Source organism: Cololabis saira, chromosome 12 (genome assembly GCF_033807715.1).
Source record: "Cololabis saira isolate AMF1-May2022 chromosome 12, fColSai1.1, whole genome shotgun sequence".
Lineage (NCBI taxonomy): Eukaryota > Metazoa > Chordata > Actinopteri > Beloniformes > Belonidae > Cololabis > Cololabis saira.
In genome coordinates, this window is record NC_084598.1 from 33,618,088 (window position 1) to 33,639,149 (window position 21,062).

The 21,062-nt window shown below is 41.1% G+C and overlaps 1 protein-coding gene across 1 annotated transcript in view; it reads left to right on the top strand.

Annotated features, from left to right (window-relative positions):
• Positions 1–10,458: 10,458 nt before the first annotated feature.
• Positions 10,459–21,062, top strand: part of ajap1 (adherens junctions associated protein 1) — a 77,789-nt gene continuing 67,185 nt past the window's right edge. The window contains exon 1 of the mRNA XM_061735056.1: positions 10,459–10,966. Coding sequence (XP_061591040.1) covers positions 10,938–10,966 — 29 coding nt within the window. The 5' untranslated portion in view covers positions 10,459–10,937. The remainder of the gene's footprint in view (positions 10,967–21,062) is intronic.

Genomic DNA, 21,062 nt, shown 5'->3' on the forward strand with positions numbered 1-21,062 from the left:
GGTTGGGAACCACTTGTCTAGAGCATATAGTCTTCAATTCATCTGGCCACAGGACAATTGTCCACTTTTCCGCTGTCCATCTTAAATGAACTTTGTCCAAAATTAGACACTGGTATTTTTGGATCAAGTTCCCCAATGGCTTCTTCTCTGCATGGAATAACTTTAACCCCCATTTGTGAACAGTATGAACACCATGATCGTATAGAGTACTTTTAAAAAAAGTGTTTCGGAGCGTGATTTCTATCACAGAACCAAGCCCAGTCTGTAAAGCAACGCTACATGAGGGACTGAAAATCAGAGCCACTCAGTATAGATTTTTCTGACTTTTCCCCCTTGTACACAGGGATTTCTCCACATTCTCTAATTCTATGTTTTTTATGTTCTATAGTGAAATAATATGAGATATCAATTTTTCATTTTACACAGCACAATTTATTACATTGTATACCATGCCTCGGTAAGCCCTGTAACTGGATCTGGGAGTGAAAATGAATAGTGTCATTATTACTTTTCTTCACATCATGCTTTATTGTCCTGGTCTGGGTTGTGTCCCGTGGCAGACTATGGTGGAATATTCACTAGCTTCTGGTGAAGTTAGTCACATGGAATGGTCCTAAAATGGTGCGGGGGGCAAAGGTGGCTCGACCGGAGGCCCCGGCTGCTCCAGCTACTGAAAGTAGGAGGGTGTTAGCTGGATTATTCCTGTAAAGGGCTCTTAATGCCGCGTTCCATTTGTCCTCGGAAGTGGGGATTTCCCAGTTCCCAGTTGGATTTTTCAACTGGAACGCCCCTCGAAGTGGGATTTCCCACTGGGAAAGTGGGAGAGTCTTCACCACCCCCGAGTTCACATTCCAAGATGGCTGCCCCGGTTGTAAACAGTAGAAGAGAGCTCTGTAAAAATTCGTAGCACTTCATTCTAGTTTTGGTCACACTAAATCAGTTGTATACAAGTATTGTTCGGCATATATATGCTGCTATAGTGTAATTTACATTTTTCATGTGGTATATGGGAACTACAAACTTGTTTACCTACTTTGTAACTGGAACGCTGATAACTCGGCTGTGACGTCATTCCCAGTTCTGAGTTCCGACTTCCGAGGTAAATGGAACGCAGCATTAGTTTCAAGCATTTCAACAAGTTCACACGCCACACATGGCATTTCTCACGCTGAGGAATTCTTAACTTCTCCATTAGAAATTCCAACATCTTCCACCCATCTATGGTAGAATACACTGTGCACTGAGCGCTTATACAGCTCAGGGCAGCCGTCTTGAGTTACCAACATATCGGCCAATCAGAAAATAGATTTTTTTGTTGCCGGGTGAGGTCTTAGTTTCAGCTTCAAGCACTACATCCCCCCAAATCCTCCCACTCACTCCAGGCAAACTTCAAAAATTGAGAGCCCTGCTCCTGCTTCATTCCCTGGAAGGTGTTTCATCTCTCATCTGAAAGGCCTCTCCAGAGGGCTTCTTCACACCCTTTGGATGACAGCTGAAATACCCTCAAGACACTGTAGAACATGTACAGTACAGCTGCCTTCTTTTTACATCAGTTACCTGGTATAGCTACCGTAGCCTGGACGACAAACTTCCTACACATATTTATTTCTTATATTCATAAACTCTGCTGCAGACAGCCAAGCCCAAATATTTGGTAAATGTGTAGCTGCTAATAATTATGATGGTTAAATAGCTTCAAATTCAAGCTTACTGTAGAGTGGGGGAAACAGGAAACGTTTTTCAGTGAAGTCTGTCTGCTTTACTTCCGCTTTGAGAGAGAGTTTGGTATTGGCGTTATTTGCATGCCACTTTATCTTCTGTCCCCTGGCTATTTTCTTTACACTATTAACGTTTCTTTGTAGCAAGGACCAGTAATATTATCCTCATGGCCACCGAATCCCCATCCAAAGGAGCCAAAACATAATTTCTGGGGTTAGGGTTAAAGTTTGAACCTAGGTAAGGTTAAAATCAGCCATCAATTTCCTATGGCTAAGGTTGGTGTTCACCTGTCCGCAGAGAAAATAAGAAAATTCAATGTCCAGACAAGAACTGCTTTGCAAGCCTGTGTGTGTGTTTGTGTATGTTTCAATAGGTGTGTGTTAGTTCTCTCCCCACACCCAGAACAATACAGTTAACCTATGGCCTCGATCAGACAAGCAGCCTTTAACATTAATATGAAGGCAACCAAACGTGTCGGCCTCAAGTCTGTTTTTTTTATAGCGCAGCAAAAGGGACAAAATTATTAGCTTGCAGTGGCCCTCATCCAGTCCAAAGCATTGACTTTACAGGCTCTACGGAAATAAAAGGAACTAACTTATTACATAAACTGAAATGAATCCCGTTTTGAACTTTTTCGCCCCAATACACAATTTAATATGGTTGAATCCAAAGAGTGCAGTAACAACCAAGCCCGTAGTTGGTGGCAGGAGGTTACCACACGTTCAGTTCAATTAACAGCAAAAAAACATAATAATTAATATGCTAACTGCAAAGTAACTAAGAGATAGCATTTAGCTGTTAATTAGCGAGCCAATCAAATAACTACACTACTTACTGTGATTAAATGTGTTTATTTACACAATTGTTCCTGATGTGGTACAAAGTCACCCCCATAAAGTTGTCAGGGATGTAAAATCTAGCAATGGAGATAAAAAAAAACAACAAAAACAAAATGCTTTTTTAAAATCACGCAATAAATATGTTTCTGCTGGTACATTGGACGTTTTGACATAGTGGTTAATAGCGATCAACCCTCGTTTCATTTGCTACTGCCAGCTTCTAATGGCTTAATCAGCAGCATGCATCGAATATACAGTAGCCTCAAACTACATCAGCTGCTCAATAGCTTTCATTTAGTCTATATTTACTTCGCAATGCTTTTCCATTGGGATGACTGTCGTAACCAAACCCAAACCAAAGTCAAACCCAGTAAAAGATTGTTACGAAGAGTGTGTTTTAATTTGAAAACCAGCTCTGCGTGGGAGATATTGTATATAAATTAACAAACAAATCTACAAAAAAATTACCATATTTTGGTTCAGCAACTTTGTGTTTTTTCAAAGTGCACGAGCCAAACAGATTTAAAAAGATTAAATAATTTCTGGTGCCTTTTAGGCTGTACTGTAACTTCTTTTCTACCCTCTCTCATGTAAATAACTACAATAACTTCAGTTCAGTGTTAGCCATAATTGATTTACTTGCTCTGTACTTCAGTTTTTTTTTTTGTGTGTTTTTTTTTGTTCACCCAGGTTAAATATATTTATGTTCCTTCATGAGCTGTGCTATTTAAAGAAAGGCTAAGTAATTTCTGGATGATTTCATGCTACCTGATCGGAACAGAACATCAGTAAATTAAATTAGAGCTCCCTTCCCATCCCTCCCTCCAGTGCTCATCCTGAAAACACACCCCATCATGACCAAACCCCCCTCTCCTGCCCCCCTTCATGTGCAGGAACTCTTCCACTGTTGACAATTGGCTGGAGCAAAGTTTGTCATTGTTTTCTGGGCAGGTTGTCCTTTTTTACATGATTTACATGTCAATTTACATGAGACAGGGCTGAATATGAGTTTTTTTTCTTCTTTTTTTCCTAACTGATGGGTAGCTTGTGAACAGCTAGGAGATTTTCACTGAATGTGGCAAAAACTGTCCTGGGCTGACTGCTAACACTACCTGTTCATAAGAAGCCATGTTTCAAACTTTTGTTCTGCTCTTCACCTCATGTTCTTGCTGAATGATGATAAAAGAAATCTCAAATGTTGACAGAAAAATGGACAGGACCGAGATGACAGTGCAGACAGGTAGAGTAAAAGGTTTAATCGACTTGATTATGGCTTCCATTATTACTGCCTGCAATAAAACCTTGGAAGTGAGAATCCAATTAACAATCTTTATAACATAGACTCTTCAATAAACTTAAATGCAGAAAAGTAATATTTCCATACACTGCCGGTGGGTATGTCTTCCATAACCATGGAGTGCTTGACATGCTGGTATGAATTTTTATGGCAGAACAGTGTACTTTGGGAAAGCTAACTCCACACAGACCTCGTTAAATGTCCAATTTCACGCTGTTTGAAAATATTTGCTCGACACTGCTCTTGCTGTCACTCGCAGGCATGTCTGAATGAGGCCATGAGGAGCATTAACATAAATGTGACCTATGAATTATGTGGCTTTAACAGATGGATGAAATCATTGTTTATTTTAACTCGTGACAAGAGTGACAGATGTAGAGACTTTTTTTTTATATATCTGAGGGTGAAGTTCAGGAGCTTCTCCCTTAGTTAGGTTAGTTATGATTTCTGAATTTATATTTTGGGGAAATATAAAGCAAGAGACAGAGAGATTTTTTTTATTCAAATTCAGAAGGTTACATACAGAGCCGGATTAAATAAATGGACTACACTAGGCAGACTGTGATTTTTGGGCCCCCTTCCATCGATGTTATTTATGAATTGAAATCTTAAACTTACCAAAGTTACTAATAAAAGTTAATTCACATTTTACATAGCATAGTCATAGTCAAGTTGGTTCTTTGTATTCCAAAATAAGTCATGTGTTGTATATTAAACAGTCTATCAGACTATTTTTTGATTTTTATTATTTATACGTTATTACACCGCTCTATTAAATGCTATTAAATTATCCTTATCTTATCGATTGCGAGTGTCATTGCTATCGCTATCATAGTACCAGTAAATCACCAATAGGTGTCAGCATTGCTATGTAAACAGAGTAAAATAAGATAAATGTTTTAAGCTATTGCATTTTGCAGAAAATCTTAATTAAATGTGTTGATTAAATTGAATAGTTAAAGGAGCTTGAGGCTCCTTTTAAGAAATGAGACACCCCCCCCCCCCAAAAAAAAAAAACAAACAAAAAAAAAAACACTGGGTTTGTATGTGTATATTTATGTATGTGTACGCATATGTGTGCGTATATATATGTATATATATTAAATATAGTAATAATGCACATATATACACTTTTGGTTTCTACCGTCATGGTATCAATCAATAATATGTGTGCAGACAAGGTTAGAAAAAAAAAAAAAAAAAAAAGAAATGAGACTCTCTAGCGCCACCCTTCAGCACGACGGCCGTCGGGGGTACTGCAGCCAACAGTGAAGCCGGCACGGGAGAACGGGGAGAACGCACATGCAGCGTCATGTGACGTCACATCCGCAGGACAGCGCGGGAAATTTGGGCCCGAATTGCAGCACATTTTGCAGCACACAGCCTGTTCAAGGCAAAGGAGAGATACACTAGAGGAAACATTCTTTTGGGTTTGGAACGCTTCATCTGACATTATTACTAGAAAACTTAAAATGTATACGGATTTTTTTCATAAATCCTGCCTCAATCCGGCCTCAAGCTCCTTTTAAATAAGAAGTCAAATTTACAAAGACCAAAAAAATTTGCAGTAAGACAAAGTGTGCTGTAGTATGTATGTCTGTATGTGTATATGTATGTATGTGTATGCGTTTAGGTTTTTACCAGCATGGTATCAACCATTAATATGTGTGCAGACACAAAAACAAAAAAAATTTTTTTTTTTTTTTTTGTCCCTCTGTCTGGGCCCCTCCCCTGTCAATCGGGCCCTAGGCACATGCCTAGTTTGCCTTTGCGTTAATCCGGCTCTGGTTACATACAATACTTTGATTGTGGCTTTAAATGGCTTGGAGAAATGTACATGATCCTGTTTTGGCATTTGAAGCTATTAATTGGCTAACTGACACAGCTGACGTACAATCTGTGCTAGGAGACGGCCTCTGTGTCCCAGAGACAAATGCGATTTGGTCTGAAATGTGCAAATGAGTCGCAGAACAAAAGCAAAAGCCCTCTAAAGAAGCTGGCTGAAACCAGGAAGAAAGTATTGTTAACCACAGGAAAAGGAAACTTCACAGGAACTTCAAGGAGTAAAGAGAAAGTCACTGCTCTAAACCCACCACAAAAAAAAATTACAGTTTGCAGCTGCACAGGTGCACAAACGTTTTGAACTGCCTGATCATAATGAGCCCGGACATTGAACTGGCAATCTATCCAGGGTGTACAGCGATTTTGCCCAGCGACAGCGGGGAGAAGCTTCAGGAGACCACTGCGACTCCGAGTAGGATGACAGGGGGACTAATGATGTTGCGTTTGGAGGAAAAAAAAATTGGCAAGCTTACAGGCATTGGAACACCATCCCAACTGTGATTTAGGAGGTGGCTGCGTGATGTTGTGGGGTGCTTTGCTGCAGGAGGGATTGGTCCACGTCACAAACCCGGCAGCAGAAGGAGGAGGAAGATATTGGGGATATATTCAAACAATATTTCAAAACATCAACCAAATCAATCAATCAATTTCCATTCAGGGATTAATAAAGTACGGTATGTTGAATTGAATTGAAAAAAGTTTAAGCTGTAATGAGTTTTCCAAATAGTCAATGACCACCAGGCATGCCTCAAAATTACCTGCAAAGTGGCTTAAGCAAGAAGGCGCTGAAGTGGCCAATAACATAAATCCAGTAGAAACATTTCTAAATGTCTCTGAATTTGTGAGCGAGAAGGCCCACTAGTTGGACTCTGGCCCATTCCCCCTGACAGAACGGGGAAAGCAAAGTCCCAGCAAATAATTTTGAGAAGTCACTGTTGTGGATGGATGGATGGACGGACGGATGGACGGACGGACGGACGGACGGACGGACGGACGGACGGACGGACGGACGTCAAATTGAGCAGTTTCAAATTTGTTCGGCCCGGTACTAATCAAGTATATGTACATTCCTGACTCGGAAGAAGGTAATTAAAACAAAAGACAGAAAAAATTCACAATAATGCAAAAAAACTGATCACTTTTAAATATTATCTTTGACAGCCCGGCTTCTATCCATTTGTGTGAATACTGAATGACAAAATTAAGATTGTCTTCGAAAACATTACAACAATGTGGTAAAACTGTTACGAGAAGGATCGTTTTCACGAGTTCCACCAAACTTTCCCACAGAGAACCAAGTTATGTTGTTCTGTGTTTGACCCCAGCAGGACTAGAGCCATAAACCAGCATATAATTCACCCTGCACACATAACAACTGCTGTTTACAATGACTAAACCCAGTTTAGCAGATATACAGCAATCCTGGATGCCTTCTTCCTTTAAATGCATGATTGCATGGGGGGGGGGGGGGGTTAATGGCTTACAGAACAGATGCCTTTTATGTTGCTTCTGCTCATGTAAACTGACTCAACCCACCATTTAGGACATACATGACGACCTGTTGTGACTCTTCCCCTGAAGTTAAAAAGCCCATCCACACATAGGCTGGTTCGTAGCATGACCAAAAGGCAAGTGTGTGTGGACGAGGACAAACGTGAAACAGGAGACAACGTGCAAAACAGTGAGAGTGGGAGATGGAGTGTGAATGAGATGGGAAGAGATGGAGGAAGTGTAACAGAGTGAGAGAGAGAGCGATGAAAGCTTCCATCTGCTGGAGAGCTGCTCCTGCTATCGTCAGACAGAAGCGTCCACTTGGATCAGTGTGAATGTATGTATACACAGTAATGAAGTAATGAGGGTATTTCACACAAGTGTGTTTTATAGCAACAATTAGTGGAGGAGGAAAGCTGCCTCATCATGTATAGAGCAGTCAGTTTTATAAGCAGCTGCAATTTATCTGCTTGGCGGAAGTGCTGTCCAACGGCACCTGAAGAAAAAGGAAGCACATTCTTTTTTTTTTTTTTTTGCAGAATTTGTGCACAAAAGACAATAATAAGGTGTCATTTTGTATTTCCAGGAATGGCTAGAGCACTGCAAAGGCTAAAACAGGTGTGATGTATTCATTGGTTTGACACTTTGATCATGTCCTGGATGATAATTTCACCTATATCGCTGCTCGGTCACGTCAGCCCGTTGATTCTAATGAGAAGGGATTGTGCCTACTGCTAACTTCTTGTAGTACAGGTGTGTAAAAAGCCTCCGGGTGACAGTTTAATGCTGTATTCATGTCAAATGGAGAAGATGGTGGAAATGAGCCCTGCACTTAGAAAGCAGCCTTCGCTTCAGATTCAACATCCAGCATCCAGCGGGCAAACGGCACCAGAAAACGCATATCCCTCATCTCATCAGCCTTCAGCAGTCCGGCAGATGTGACTGTTCTATGAAGGCTGACATCATCCATTTACAGTACTGGACCTAACTGTTCACACCACATCGGCCACATCGTCTCCTTTCTCTAAAAACAGGATTTACGCACTTTACAAAAAGTTGGTAAAATATGGACAATACCTCCTGTTTGTTCTGTTAAAAGTAATCTGTAGACAAGTAAATGTCAAATAAATCCTCCCATTGCTTATTTTTTGGCATCATTAGGACTATGCAGTTCTATCTCCTTATTGGTACCACTGTAAGTATACTCTTATAAATCTAAAAAAACACAAACAAACAGACTTATCTGGAACTTGGCAAGAACAGTGCTGAGTAAAAACACCGTCAAAATTCATCAAAGATGACAAGTATACAATGTGTAGGCATTGTGCTCCAACATTATGTTAAGAGTGAGCTTTTAAAATAGATAATACATCATTTTCTTTTGTGTAAACCTGGAACCTGCTACCGGAAGGGCAGGAGTTCTTTTTCTTGCTGCCTGAAGTCCTCTTCACACACCGATACACACAAACAATGAAATGCTCTCACATCAAATCAAAAAATATGAATAAACTCTGGAAGGGACAGGGCTCTAAAAAACCATCTGCTTCCATCATTTGCTTCATAATAATGTGGCAACTACCTCACTGCAATCACAGCGACCGGAATCTTTAACAGTTGCTGTTTGTTTGTGGGTATTTCTGCCTTAGGTTTTGTCTTCAGTTACCGAAAAGCTGCAAAAAGTCTTGAGTTGCGTTCACAATATGTTTAGGGTTATTACCCAACTGCACGATGAAGTGCAGTCGAGCGGTTTGTCGAATTTGGCTGAATGTGAGCAGAGAGTATCGCCTTATGCCTGAGAATTCATCCTTTCCATCGCCATTTTTCTCTTCCCATCGTTCTAATTCTAGTTTCTATTTGCTTCATTTGTCCAAATAATCTTAGTCAAGAACATATGGAGTTTTATTTAAATATTCCCTCAACATTTTCTAAAAAAAGTCTACTCTGGCATCCCTCTTCTTCATTCACCAGTGGTTCACACCTTTTTGTAAACTCTGTATTTACAATCATGAAGGTGCCTGTTGAGCTTTGGGATCGTGGGGTAGTGGGAGCGGAGGCAGTTCAGACTAATGATGGCTTCCTGCATATGCACTTGGACATAATCCCAGCCAGCATTTATATGTGGGCCCTATATGGACTAAAAGTAGGCTGCAAATGGACCCTGCGTGGACTAGTCCACAGGTTGGATGGTGGCATATGCGTTTGTCCATACGGACTCTGAGTGATTTACCTGGATTTTAGGTTGGACACAACATAATTTCTCATTTAGTGCCCTTGTTTCCCATATGCCCCATATAATTGGTCTAGGATTCCCATTTGGAGTCTATCACACTCAAACCATATACGGCACACATGCCGTTTGTCCGATTCAAACTCAAAGCCCACATCACCGATTTTTAATCCAGATGGGGCTCACATGGACATGCTGGTTGGGATGTTGATATCAGGTCCCTGTACAGGACCTGATATCAGGTGCAGACCTTTTATCAAATCCCTCTGGTCTTGATGTAAAGGGAAGGGACCGCACCTGGCTTCTTAACTTCGCACATATCAAACTCCCCTAAACCTTGAAAATAGGGGTATTTTCTTTTAAATGGATGATATTCTTAAACGTTAGATGCTATAATGTGGGGGAACATTTCACATTACAGCTTTATTTAAAATCCACTGTGGTGTGTGAAGTCAAAATCATAAAACCTCTTGTCATCGTCCATCTTTTACCTGACAGCGGCACTGGAGCGCGCCGGTTCAGTCCTGAGTGCGCACCCGCACCCGCACCCGCTCCCGCACCCGCTCCCGCACCCGCACCCGCACCCGCTCCCGCACCCGCACCCGCACCCGCATGACGCGCGGCACTCCAGCACATGACATATTTGGCTTTAAAATGACGTCACGGCAGCGTGGGGCTCAGCAGGCAAGTCGTTCGTCAGTCTGAGAAGAAGAGGAGCAGCAGGAGGAGAGCGAGCATCCTCCTCTCCTCTCAAATGACAAGCTCTCAACCCCCCCTCCTCTCTCTCTCTAACTCCTCCGAAACATCCCTCATCCTCCAGGATTCTCCCTTACCCTTTTTTTTTCAGTTGCACCTATTTTTTTTTTTTGCTTTTAACTTTCTCCAATCCCCTCTGCAACCCTTTGCACCTCCGAGATGTGTAAGTGAATGATGAGAAGCCCCTGCTGCTGGTGGCTTGGATGCTCCGCGCTCGGAGAAGAAAACACTCTCATCTTCCGCTCTCAGTTTTACGGACGCTCATCCGCCTCTCAGTGATGTAAATGATGCGCTGTCATGCCAGAGATGAGGAAGCCAACTACAAGCCCCGCTCTTCCTCTCCGCACCTTTCTGCTTTTTTGTCCGGGCGGGTTGGGGATGAAAGATATGCGTAAAGGCAAAGTTTGAGGGGCATCTTTGCTGGTTTCCCGCTCACCTGCCCCCACCTTGTCCCCCTCCTGATTTCACCTGATAAGGAGGATCAAGTGCAGGAGAACTCCTGACAGAACTGACTGTTGTTCTGGCATATCTTTTTTTTTATTTCATTTTTTTTAATGGGATTTGACAGCGTTCTTGGAGGAATTTCATGTGCGCCACGTTGAAGGATATGGCTTAAATGATGTTGATAGCTGGAGTAAGATCCGTAACTTGAGTGTTTTTTTTATATATATACATTTTTTGAAGCAGAATTGTATCGACTTTGCTGGAAACCCATGTAAATGGGAGGGTATCTGGAGGACTGAGGCGGATTCGGCAGTCGAGAAAAATGTGGATAAAACGGAGTGTTGCGCGCAGGTAAGCCACGTCGGCTGGGATTTTATAAATTATGTGTTAAATACGGTTAGTGAACGCTTGAATGACCCATATATATGTGCTGTTTTTCTTGTTTCACACTCTGACGCCGATTTTCGTGAAACATTTTGTCTCAGTTTTTTAAACCTACGCCACGGCAAGTTCTGAGAGTCTGCTGGAATTGATGATTCAATTATGTTTATTAATGGGTCTGATAAGGAACGCACACATGGGGGAGGTGTTTTTTATCAAAGTGTTCCACATTAGTCTTCTTTTTCTTGCGCCATGGTTGTCTGTATGAAGTGTTTTGTAGAAATATGCTGCGTTTTGGGCTGTTCTTTGGAGAAATGTGATGCAAGCGTTCGCGCGTCGGCCGCTAGGGGTCGCCAGCGAGTCGCTGGTCGCAGACGCGCCCGCTGCCAACACACGAGCGCATCTGCGCATGCGTGCGCAGCCTCAAGGTTGGGTCCGTCCTCTGTAACCCCACCTGTGATAAAAAAAAAAAAAAAAAAAACATCCAAAAAAACAGACAAGCAAATACAAGGCAATTAAAAGGGAATATTGGAAGAAAAATAAAAGCAGAGATTATTTTGGGTTCATTTCTGACTGCAACATAAATAACATTGCATGGATTTGAGTTTGGTGGTAAAAAGTCTACCTTTTAATTCTTGGATTTCACCCTAAAAAGTGAAAGTGGTTACATGTAGGCTACTGATCACCAATCATTCAGGATGGAGGGAAGCAGGACATGGAGACAATCTAGGTGCAGAACTCACTGAACTGCAGATCTGGTGCTGTTTTGCATTGTTTTTGTTTTTGATAATATCATATCCACATTGAAATAGCATGGAGGGAGAGTTTCTGACTTAAGCTGTGAAAGAAAGTCCCCCCCCCCCCCCCCCCCCAAAAAAAAAAGAAAAAAAAAGAAAAAAGAGCTAAAATTGATTGCTTTAATTTTCTTTAGATGTAATGCCAGCGGTCAGACTCTCCTAACACCTGCTGGAGTTCATTCCTGCCCGCCTGCAACTGTACGTTTATAATGCATGACACACACTGTAGATCTTATGTTGGCCTCACAGGTTAATGGCAGTGCATGCCAGAGGCAGAGCAGTTGTATAAGTTGGTCATGTTAAATGCTTTTTGGTTTAATATCTCAAACCAATTTCTAATTAAAAATATCTTGTGTGTTATCTATTATTCAGTGACACTTCATGGTCCTCTCTTGTAATGATGCTGAAAACACATCTCTACCGGGGCTATTAAGAGTCGTTATCACGGACACGTTTCAGAGGGATGAACTCTACTGTAGCTACTGTACCTGTTGGAGCAGACAAAGAACAAACCACCCACAGAAAGCAGATCTGTGGGGGCGTAAATGCGAGAACACCGCCTTTACCAAACCAGAAAAAAACACCCAACAAAAAACAAACAGTGGTGGATGAATAAAGATAAGATTCAAAACCCCCACTCTTGCAGGTCCCCACTCTTATTACTCATTGTGTATTCCCGACAAATAGTCTCATTAAGTGAGCCTGTAAAATTAGGCTCCGTGATAACACTTTATCAATGTCATCATCATTAAAGACTTTATGGGCTTTAACTGGAATGATGAGAACCTGGTAAATAATTATAATCTTGTCAGTCATTTAAAGTTAAGTAAGTACAAAGGAGGTTATCAAGTATTTTGGTGGCTAATTTATTTGCATTAAGACACAAACTTTTGTCATTAAAAGCCTCTGTGTTGCTCGGCAACCATGCTGGTGTGCTCTCCTAAAGATTAAAGACAGAAGTGACTTTGATGTGGCTAAAAATGTATGATATTGTTTTTGAGGAATCACTCAAGTCAAGTGTATCAATCGAGTCTGATTTATTTGCTGTTGATAAAAAACCGCAAACGTTTAGTTTAATTACAGTGCATTTGATTTTAATGTTGTTTAAAGTGGTGCAGTTCGGAGCATGAAAATTATAACGATGGAAAGAAAATCTCTTTGATATACGGAGCTGGATATTTCCCATCAGTCTAAATAAAATGACACAAGCCACGTTGGGTTTCTCTTGTTTGAGAGAGGTTTCTAATGGAAGACGCATTTATTGGTGATCCAAGCTGCAAGTGCGTTTATTGTACAAAACTACAAAGAGTTTGAACCAGAGTGTCTCATTTGAAGGTTAACCAACCAAGATGCATCTCTCAAGCGTGCAACCTTTTCTGGTCTCCACACACACGATCCTCGGCCCCCCACAATGGGCTCTTTTCCACTGAGGCGCAGGTGGCGCTAGCAGGTCTCACTATACTGCAGCTGCATAAAGTCACCAAATGACTTACAATGAGCATACAGTAAGGTTGCTCTGCACAGGTGCCTGATTTTTCAGATGTGTGGCTTTTTCAGGGCTGGTTACATCCTTGGATTAAATGGGGAGGGAGTTACGTATGTGAGAGGGATGAAATATTAGTTTGAAATTAGGATTAGAAGATGCAGTGAACAGAGAACATGGTTTTAATGAACTGTGAGCTGCGAAAGCTCAGATGTTATAGCAGTATTGACCTAATGTGCTGAGTAGTTTGTTTTACTGTTGGATTAAAGAAACAAGGTTTTGTGTCTTATTAACATTTAGTTCAGAATGTTACTGTCTTTATGAACAAGGGTTCTTAATAAGGCTTTATAATATGTATCAAAAATTTATTGTTACTGAGATATCGACAAGCACAATATCAATATCGCTAAAGTATTGCTGTAATCTATGGTCTCCTATAGTCCAAACGCCAGATATTTACACTCTATTATTGACATTACATGTCAATAATACATTTGGCAAATCAGATGCTGATTTACTTGGTGTATTATTTTTTCATTGTCCAGTTTCTTTTCTGCTTGTTGCTGGAATGTAAATAGTACATCTCATTGTTACAGTGTCTACTTAATGTCTACATAGGCCATCTATTGTCATGCCCTACTGTTGTCACAGTTTGTAGTTTGCATGATATTGCATATCACGTTTTCCTAATATTTTGCAGCTGTAGTTCCTAATGCATCATGTGTATCAACAATTGGCTATCCAAGACCATTTTCCACACACACACACACACACACACACACACACACACACACACACACACACACACACACACACACACACACACACACACACACACACACACACACACACACACACACACACACACACACACACACCTGAAGGCCCCTCACCAGAAAAGTGTCAAAATATCAGCTCTTATGGCTGTCTGACATCCTATGGATGCAGTAAGGAGATACTTTGTATTGCTCACATCAGTTTTTTTTCCTTCTATTTTTTTGTTAAATTACTTATTTTCGTGAAGTTATATTTGTGTAATACTCCATGGCAAAGTTTTTTTTCCCTGTGAGAAGCAGTTACCCATTATCAGCACTCTTGAGCTGATAGTTAATGTGGCCAGCCTTCGTCCTCAGAGTTAGCAATTGCAGGAACTCCCGGGCTAAACGTGGCATTACTGAGTTAGGGGGCATCAGATATTCAGATATTCCTATGAATTAGGTGCCATCCTAATAGCCTCTGTGAGGGTTATTAACTGGGCCTCTCTGGAGCGTGATTAACCTAATTTGCAGTGAAATAGGCTGTGTTGCTTCTCTGCGATCCTGTCCTCTGGAGGCGTGTGTGTGTGTGTGTGTGTGTGTGTGTGTGTGTGTGTGTGTGTGTGTGTGTGTGTGTGTGTGTGTGTGTGTGTGTGTGTGTGTGTGTGTGTGTGTTTGTGTGTGTGTGTGTGTGTGTGTGTGTGTGTGTGTGTGTGTGTGTGTGTGTGTGTGTGTGTGTGTGTGTGTGTGTCATTAACACCCTGTACTCAGCAGTCTGTTAAGTCCAGAAGGACCGACCAGGACAGGTTGTCCCTTTAAAATGATGGTAGATAAAAATCCTCTGACCATTATTGAAAAATAACAAAGACAGATTACAAACATATATTTAAAAAAAGAAGAAAAACTGTTAACATAAAACGGATGTAAACTGATAACATTGTTATTGAGGTTGTTGTCAAGGTTGGGGTGACACAGAAATGATCCGTCACTGATTGGCCTAGCTGTCAGCAGTAAAGAAAGACAGGCAAATCATAAATGCTCTTGTGGTTTGCATTCCTATTATAATGCATTACTGCATTTCGGATGTGTGAAAGGATAGCTTTTGTTCAGATGCACTTTGGAAAACTGAAAGATTCAAGATAATAGATAAATAAAGTCAAGACGAATCAGTAGCATGAAATATCCAGTCATGCAAATGTAGGTACTCTTTTTTTTTTACCTATGTTTACCAATAATCTGATTATAATAAATTTTATTATAAGGTATAATAAAAACTTGGAATGAAGTAAAAAAAATATTGTTTTTATTTATATATATATATATATATAGTAGCTCGGTGTTGCTAACAGTCACATCCCGATGAAGTGATCAGGAGCAGGTGTACAGACCTTCATAAATTCAGACTTTTTAATAGTTTTCTGACTGAGAGGATTCAGGTCTGTTAACATAATGCCACAAGGGAAAGACAAAGGCAACTATCTTAGAAAATCAATTGTTCCTCGTCAATCTGCAAGGGATTATAAAAAAAATGATATGTTGAGAAAGATTATTCACAAGTGAAAGGCATTCAATACTTTGAGAAATGCATAAAAAAGTAAGATCCTTAGACCCACAGGCCTGAGTGAAAGCACAATTATAACAAGACTGAAAATTTACATTTACAATTTGTTTGGAGGAGTTACACAGAGAGAGCTTACTATCAAAAATGGTGATGAAAGCTTCATTGAAGTTAGCAAAACTGCATCTGAGAAAACTACAAGGCTTCTAGAGCAATTCCCAATGGACAGATTAGACCCAAGTTGAGTTATTTGGGCCCAACGCCCAGCACCATGTTTGGTGAAAACCAAGCATAGCATTTTAGCAGAAATACTGGATGCTGCTCGTCAAGCAGTGAGGAGGACGGGAGATCATTTGGGGTTGTTTTGCAGCCACAGGACCTGGGCACCCTGCAGTCTGCGACCATGACCTCCTTTGCATACCAGAGTAATCTAGAGTTTGAAGTTGTTTTATGAAACATGACAATGATCTAAAGCCCTCTAGGAAGTATAAGTCACAGTGACTGTGACAGAAAAGATGCAAGGGTTTGGAATAAGTCCAGTGAAAGTACAAACATCTGGTGAACTGACATGCTGTGGCGGGGCACAGTTCAAATGCTGTAGTGGGTTTGGGGCATTGTGGGTTGTAAGTTTTGGTACTTTTCAGTCAAAACCCTAAATGAACTGAAACAATGTAAAGAATGGTTTAAAATTCCTCCACAGTGATGCGAAAGACTGATAAATGCATCATAATGAGATTACTTTTCTTTTATGATTTCAAAACTCCCAGGACCATGATTGAACAACGCTGTAAAGTAGGAGCAGGAAGTCTGTCCAAAGAAAAATCTTTTATGATTTTTTGGGGGGTAGAATGAATATCTATGATCTGATAGTTTCATGTAATTACCTGATTGGTTCTGCATATTGTTGCGTGTGTAAAAAGCTCATTAATTCAACTAAAGCCCCTTTCTTCTTCGCAAGGATGACAATTGAAACTGAGTAGAAACGTCTTTAATTTATCCCAAAGGGTAATTCGGCTGTTGCAGTCTATTATTGACCGAAAGAAATGAGTAAAGATAAAAGAAAATTACAACAAAAAAGAGGCAGGTAGATGGTGCATTTCATCTTCAAGGAGTCCCGTCAAAGGCAGACATTGAAATTGGAATGAGCTGGAATTACTTTCTATGCTGATACTCAGTATAATGTGCAGATGGCGTGTCATGCTGTTCATTATGGTCTTCATTTGAACTCCCGTCCACCTCTGATACAGCTCAAAACGCCATAATCATCTGCAATTGACAGGAGCCTTTAATGTAATGGGAGTCTGAGCTGTACAGTGTTGAGAGAAAAGATGAAAGTATAGTCCCCTGCAGTGCTGCTGACCACCGTCTCAGACACACCGCACTCAAGTCTCACAATCTGTGGACTGTCTGTCAGGTAGTCAATAGTCCAGGACATTGTAAAGCACTCCAGCTGTGTTTTCTGGAGCTTCTCAAATAACAGTGCAGGGTGAATAATGTTAAAAGCACTAGAGAAATCAAAGAACATGATCGAACAGTGTTGTCTGGATGAGAGTGTTGGCTTACTGATGATAGTATCTTCAACCCCAGGACAGATAGGTGCTATTTCTGCTTACTTGGATGGTCCGCTAACAGTCTCTCAAGGAGTTTTGTGATGCAGGATGTCAAGACACAACTGGTTACAGTCATTAAGGGCAGATGGATGATTTTGTTTAGAACCTGGAACAATCTCGGATGTTTTCCACGTCATGGGGCCTCCTGCTGAGTCAGGCTCAGATTGAAGAAGTGATGAAGAAAATGACAGAGCTGGTCTTGCTAGCGTTGAGGCGCCTGGTTCTGGTTCAGTCTTTGCTAATGTGCTAATGTGGGGGGATGATGGTGGGAGGGTGGAGGGGGGGTGCTGTGCTGTGCTGGACATGAACTTAAAGACCATTCTGGGCCGTTGTTCGTTATAGTTCTAAGTCCCCCAAAAAAGAGCATGACAACCACTTCTCCGACGTAGCATGTGGCGATAAACACAACTGTGGAAAGGAACTGGCAGACAGAACCAAATGAGCAGTTTCAAATGTACGGCTTTAATTAACCCAACACGCTGCAACAACGGCAGCCGCCATGACAACGGCAACATTCAACTCACTATTAAATCCCTCTTGTGCCATGCTTTGTTTAAATCTTACAAAAAAAATAATCTCTCGTCATAAAAATTGCATGTTTGATACATCTTAAAATAGCTGAGACATGACTGTAGCCCGTTGCCTAATTTATAATCCACAAAGCTACAAGTATGCCCCGCGTCTCTCCCCCCTCCGCCCCGCTCTGGATGAAGCTGCTCATCCCTGAATTCACTCAAACACTCGATTTTGCAGCTTGACTGCATCAGCAAACAGCTAACAACGTGTTGCTTAAGATAGATAAATCTTTCGCCCAACTGGCAGCTGTGTGAACACAGCTGCAATGCGAGTTGTCAGGGTCGGTTCTCTTGGAGTGTTGCTTCTGAAGGTCTGGTGTTGAATGTCTGTCATTGGTAAAGTGCAGATGTAAAATAAGAAATTCATCAAACTGTAGCGTCCCCATGGCAACTACAACATCATGACGTTGCAGGTTTTTATGAGAAACTAACGTGGAAGCAAGCATAATGAATGAGTCCACTGGTTCTACTGTATATCAGCCTTTACCAATATGAGTAGGAGTAGTGAATGCACTAACGATCGGGCAGTTGGATTTGTTTAATTTGATAATAAACAATCTCATGTTAAAAGAATTAAAGCTCTCACTGAACATCAAACAACACGTGTGGTGAAATTCATATTAAAGCAGTTGGAATTGTGTTTTTATTGGCATGGGTGAAGGTTTGCAGGATGAGCCACCTTTCGAAGTGGATGGTAGGATGGTAGAATTGTGTAAGGTAAAAATAATGTGTTGAAGAAGAACGGCCCAAATATTTGAGGACAACAAGAGCATCACTTTAGGAAATGCAGCCACTGCTATCAAAAACGGTATGGACGGACCAGAGCCTTGAGAAAAACGGAAAACAGAATCAGCTGAGAAAAGTCTAACTGGCGCATCTCCAACATGTTTGATTTGAATCAATCCGATGTCTGATGAGATGAGCTCATGACACTAGAGACAAGATTCAATTAGTATTGACATCGGCCAAATGAAAGTAGGGGTGGGCGATATGACGATATTCGATCATGAAGGATTACAACGTGAAGACGATCTGTCAAACTGCAGAGATTTATGGGATCGTTTGGGGCACATTCTATTAATTGCAGTTCGATGCACCGACTCACCAGACATATTGACATTGTCAACCTGACCGACCAATCATAGCGAATTACGGGCAGTGACGCACTTTCCTACCCGCCTCCTTGTTTGTGTGTGTAGCGGTAGCACATGGAGAGCGATGGCTGAAAGCCAAACGGAGTTGGTCGCAAAAGAAATTCCACCTCAATTATATGGAATTGGTTTGGAGTTTCTGCAAGTGATTGAGCTCAATCAAATGTAATTTGCAAAGTGTGCACAGAAACCGTCGGTTGGTAACATGACGAATCTGTTTAACCCCCTGAAGAGGAAGCACCGCAAGCAGTATGCTGAGAGCCAAACAGCGAGGGGCCCGGCATCACCGCAGGCTACAGCTAGCATCAGACCAAAACAGACAACATAAACAGGCATTTTACAAGTCAAGCAACCGATGGAAAGAGGTAACAGAAGCTGTTACCTCTTATCTCGCAAAGGATATGGTACAGTTGAAGATGGTGCAAAAATGAGGAGTTAAAACGCCTGCTTAAAGTAGCTGACCCGTGGTAGGAGCTGCACCGTAAATACTTTTCCAAATGTCTGTTTTTCTTTTTTCCATTTAAGATTGTGATGAAAATTGAAATCATTACTTTATTTAATAAAAATCATCATATGATATTTTTGCCATATCGCCCACCCCTAAATGCAAGTTATTTTGGGTAGTGGTGGGTCGGTGTGCTCAAACTGCCAGCTACTGTGGCAGGTACAGAATTTAAAAAATCATATTAATTTAAAACATCTCACAAGGAGACTGCATCCAGAGTCTGTTTCTCCAAGATGTTTTACATGAGACACAATAGGTTACCATGGCAGCAAAGTTATGCTCTACAGCTTCTGTTCTATCATGAATTGAAAAAAGGAAGTACTCGGAGCTGCCACCCTTTGTCCTTTTCTTTATAGAAAAATTTTGTGGGGTTAAATAGCAGGAGGTACAAAGTATCCAGAGCCCCCAAAAACCCAGATGGAGACACACATTTAACTTTCTTTAAACCCTAACCCTAACCCTCAGTCATGTGACTGGTTGGTGTGGGATGAGACAAGTTACGACTATGTTGTGTTTCACTTGCTGACAGAATAAATGACTTTAATGCAGAAATTAAACTGGAAACAATCAAACATTGATCAACTACCAGAGAAAGTCAACGCTGTAGGAACAGGCCGTCATGAAGGCAATTAGTAACCTGAAAGCACTGCAGGTGGAAAGTGTTTAGAAATGCCCGGGCAGCTATGAAGAAGGGACAACCATTCCAAGACTACAAATGTCAATGTAAGTAAGACGTTTGTTTTTTTATGAACATAAACAATAATATAAATATAGGGCTAATTAGTCAGATACCTCAGACATTCTTTTTTGGGCTTTCAAAAACAGCCAACCGCAAAACTCAGCCCTCTCCCTCACTGACGGCCGTGAATTTCACCTGCAGTCATGCTTACAGTAAGTTCACCTCAGCTGCTGAAAGCACCCCGAAGGCCTCAGCTGCATGGCACACTTTAAACTGAGTGATAACAAGTTGTCAAATTTTCAAAGTCGTTCGCTGTCACATTTAATCCCGAGGAAGAAGGTGATTTTCTATGGTATACAAGTTACTTTCCATCTAGCGCACGTCTGTTACCTCGTCGTGTTCTGCACTCGTTCAGTCTTGTGCCTTTGAGCCGCGCTCGTAATCTCCAGAGCCCATAAAATGGCATTAGGGTCAGCGCAATAAAAATGAAAGGAACCGGTTCACTCGGTTAAACAATTGTGGTTGAATGTTAGAGCAGTTATTATATCATTTTTCCCAAATAACATTATGCCACCTAAAGTGGCTGGTGGAAATAAAATAAAATAAGAATAAAGAAGCTGGTAAATTTTGAAAGCCACCTGTTAATTTCCTGCGTGCAAGTTTGGTATTAATCATACGATGTGTCCTCTGGCTACACCATTCTATGGGATAAAAGAGCTAATGCACAGAGATCATTCCCAGTTCATGTACTGAGCTTTGGCTGGATCAATATTACCTCTACAAAGGATCAGACCTATCCATCATGGCCTTTCACAATAACTGGTCCAACTCAGGGACCTCTCACAGCATTGCAAAAATGCTCGGTAATTATTAGAGCTTTGTTTTTCTTGTTTCACACTTTCTTCGTGATAATGGATGTCTACTGTGGCACGAGGTCCTGTACAAACCCTGAT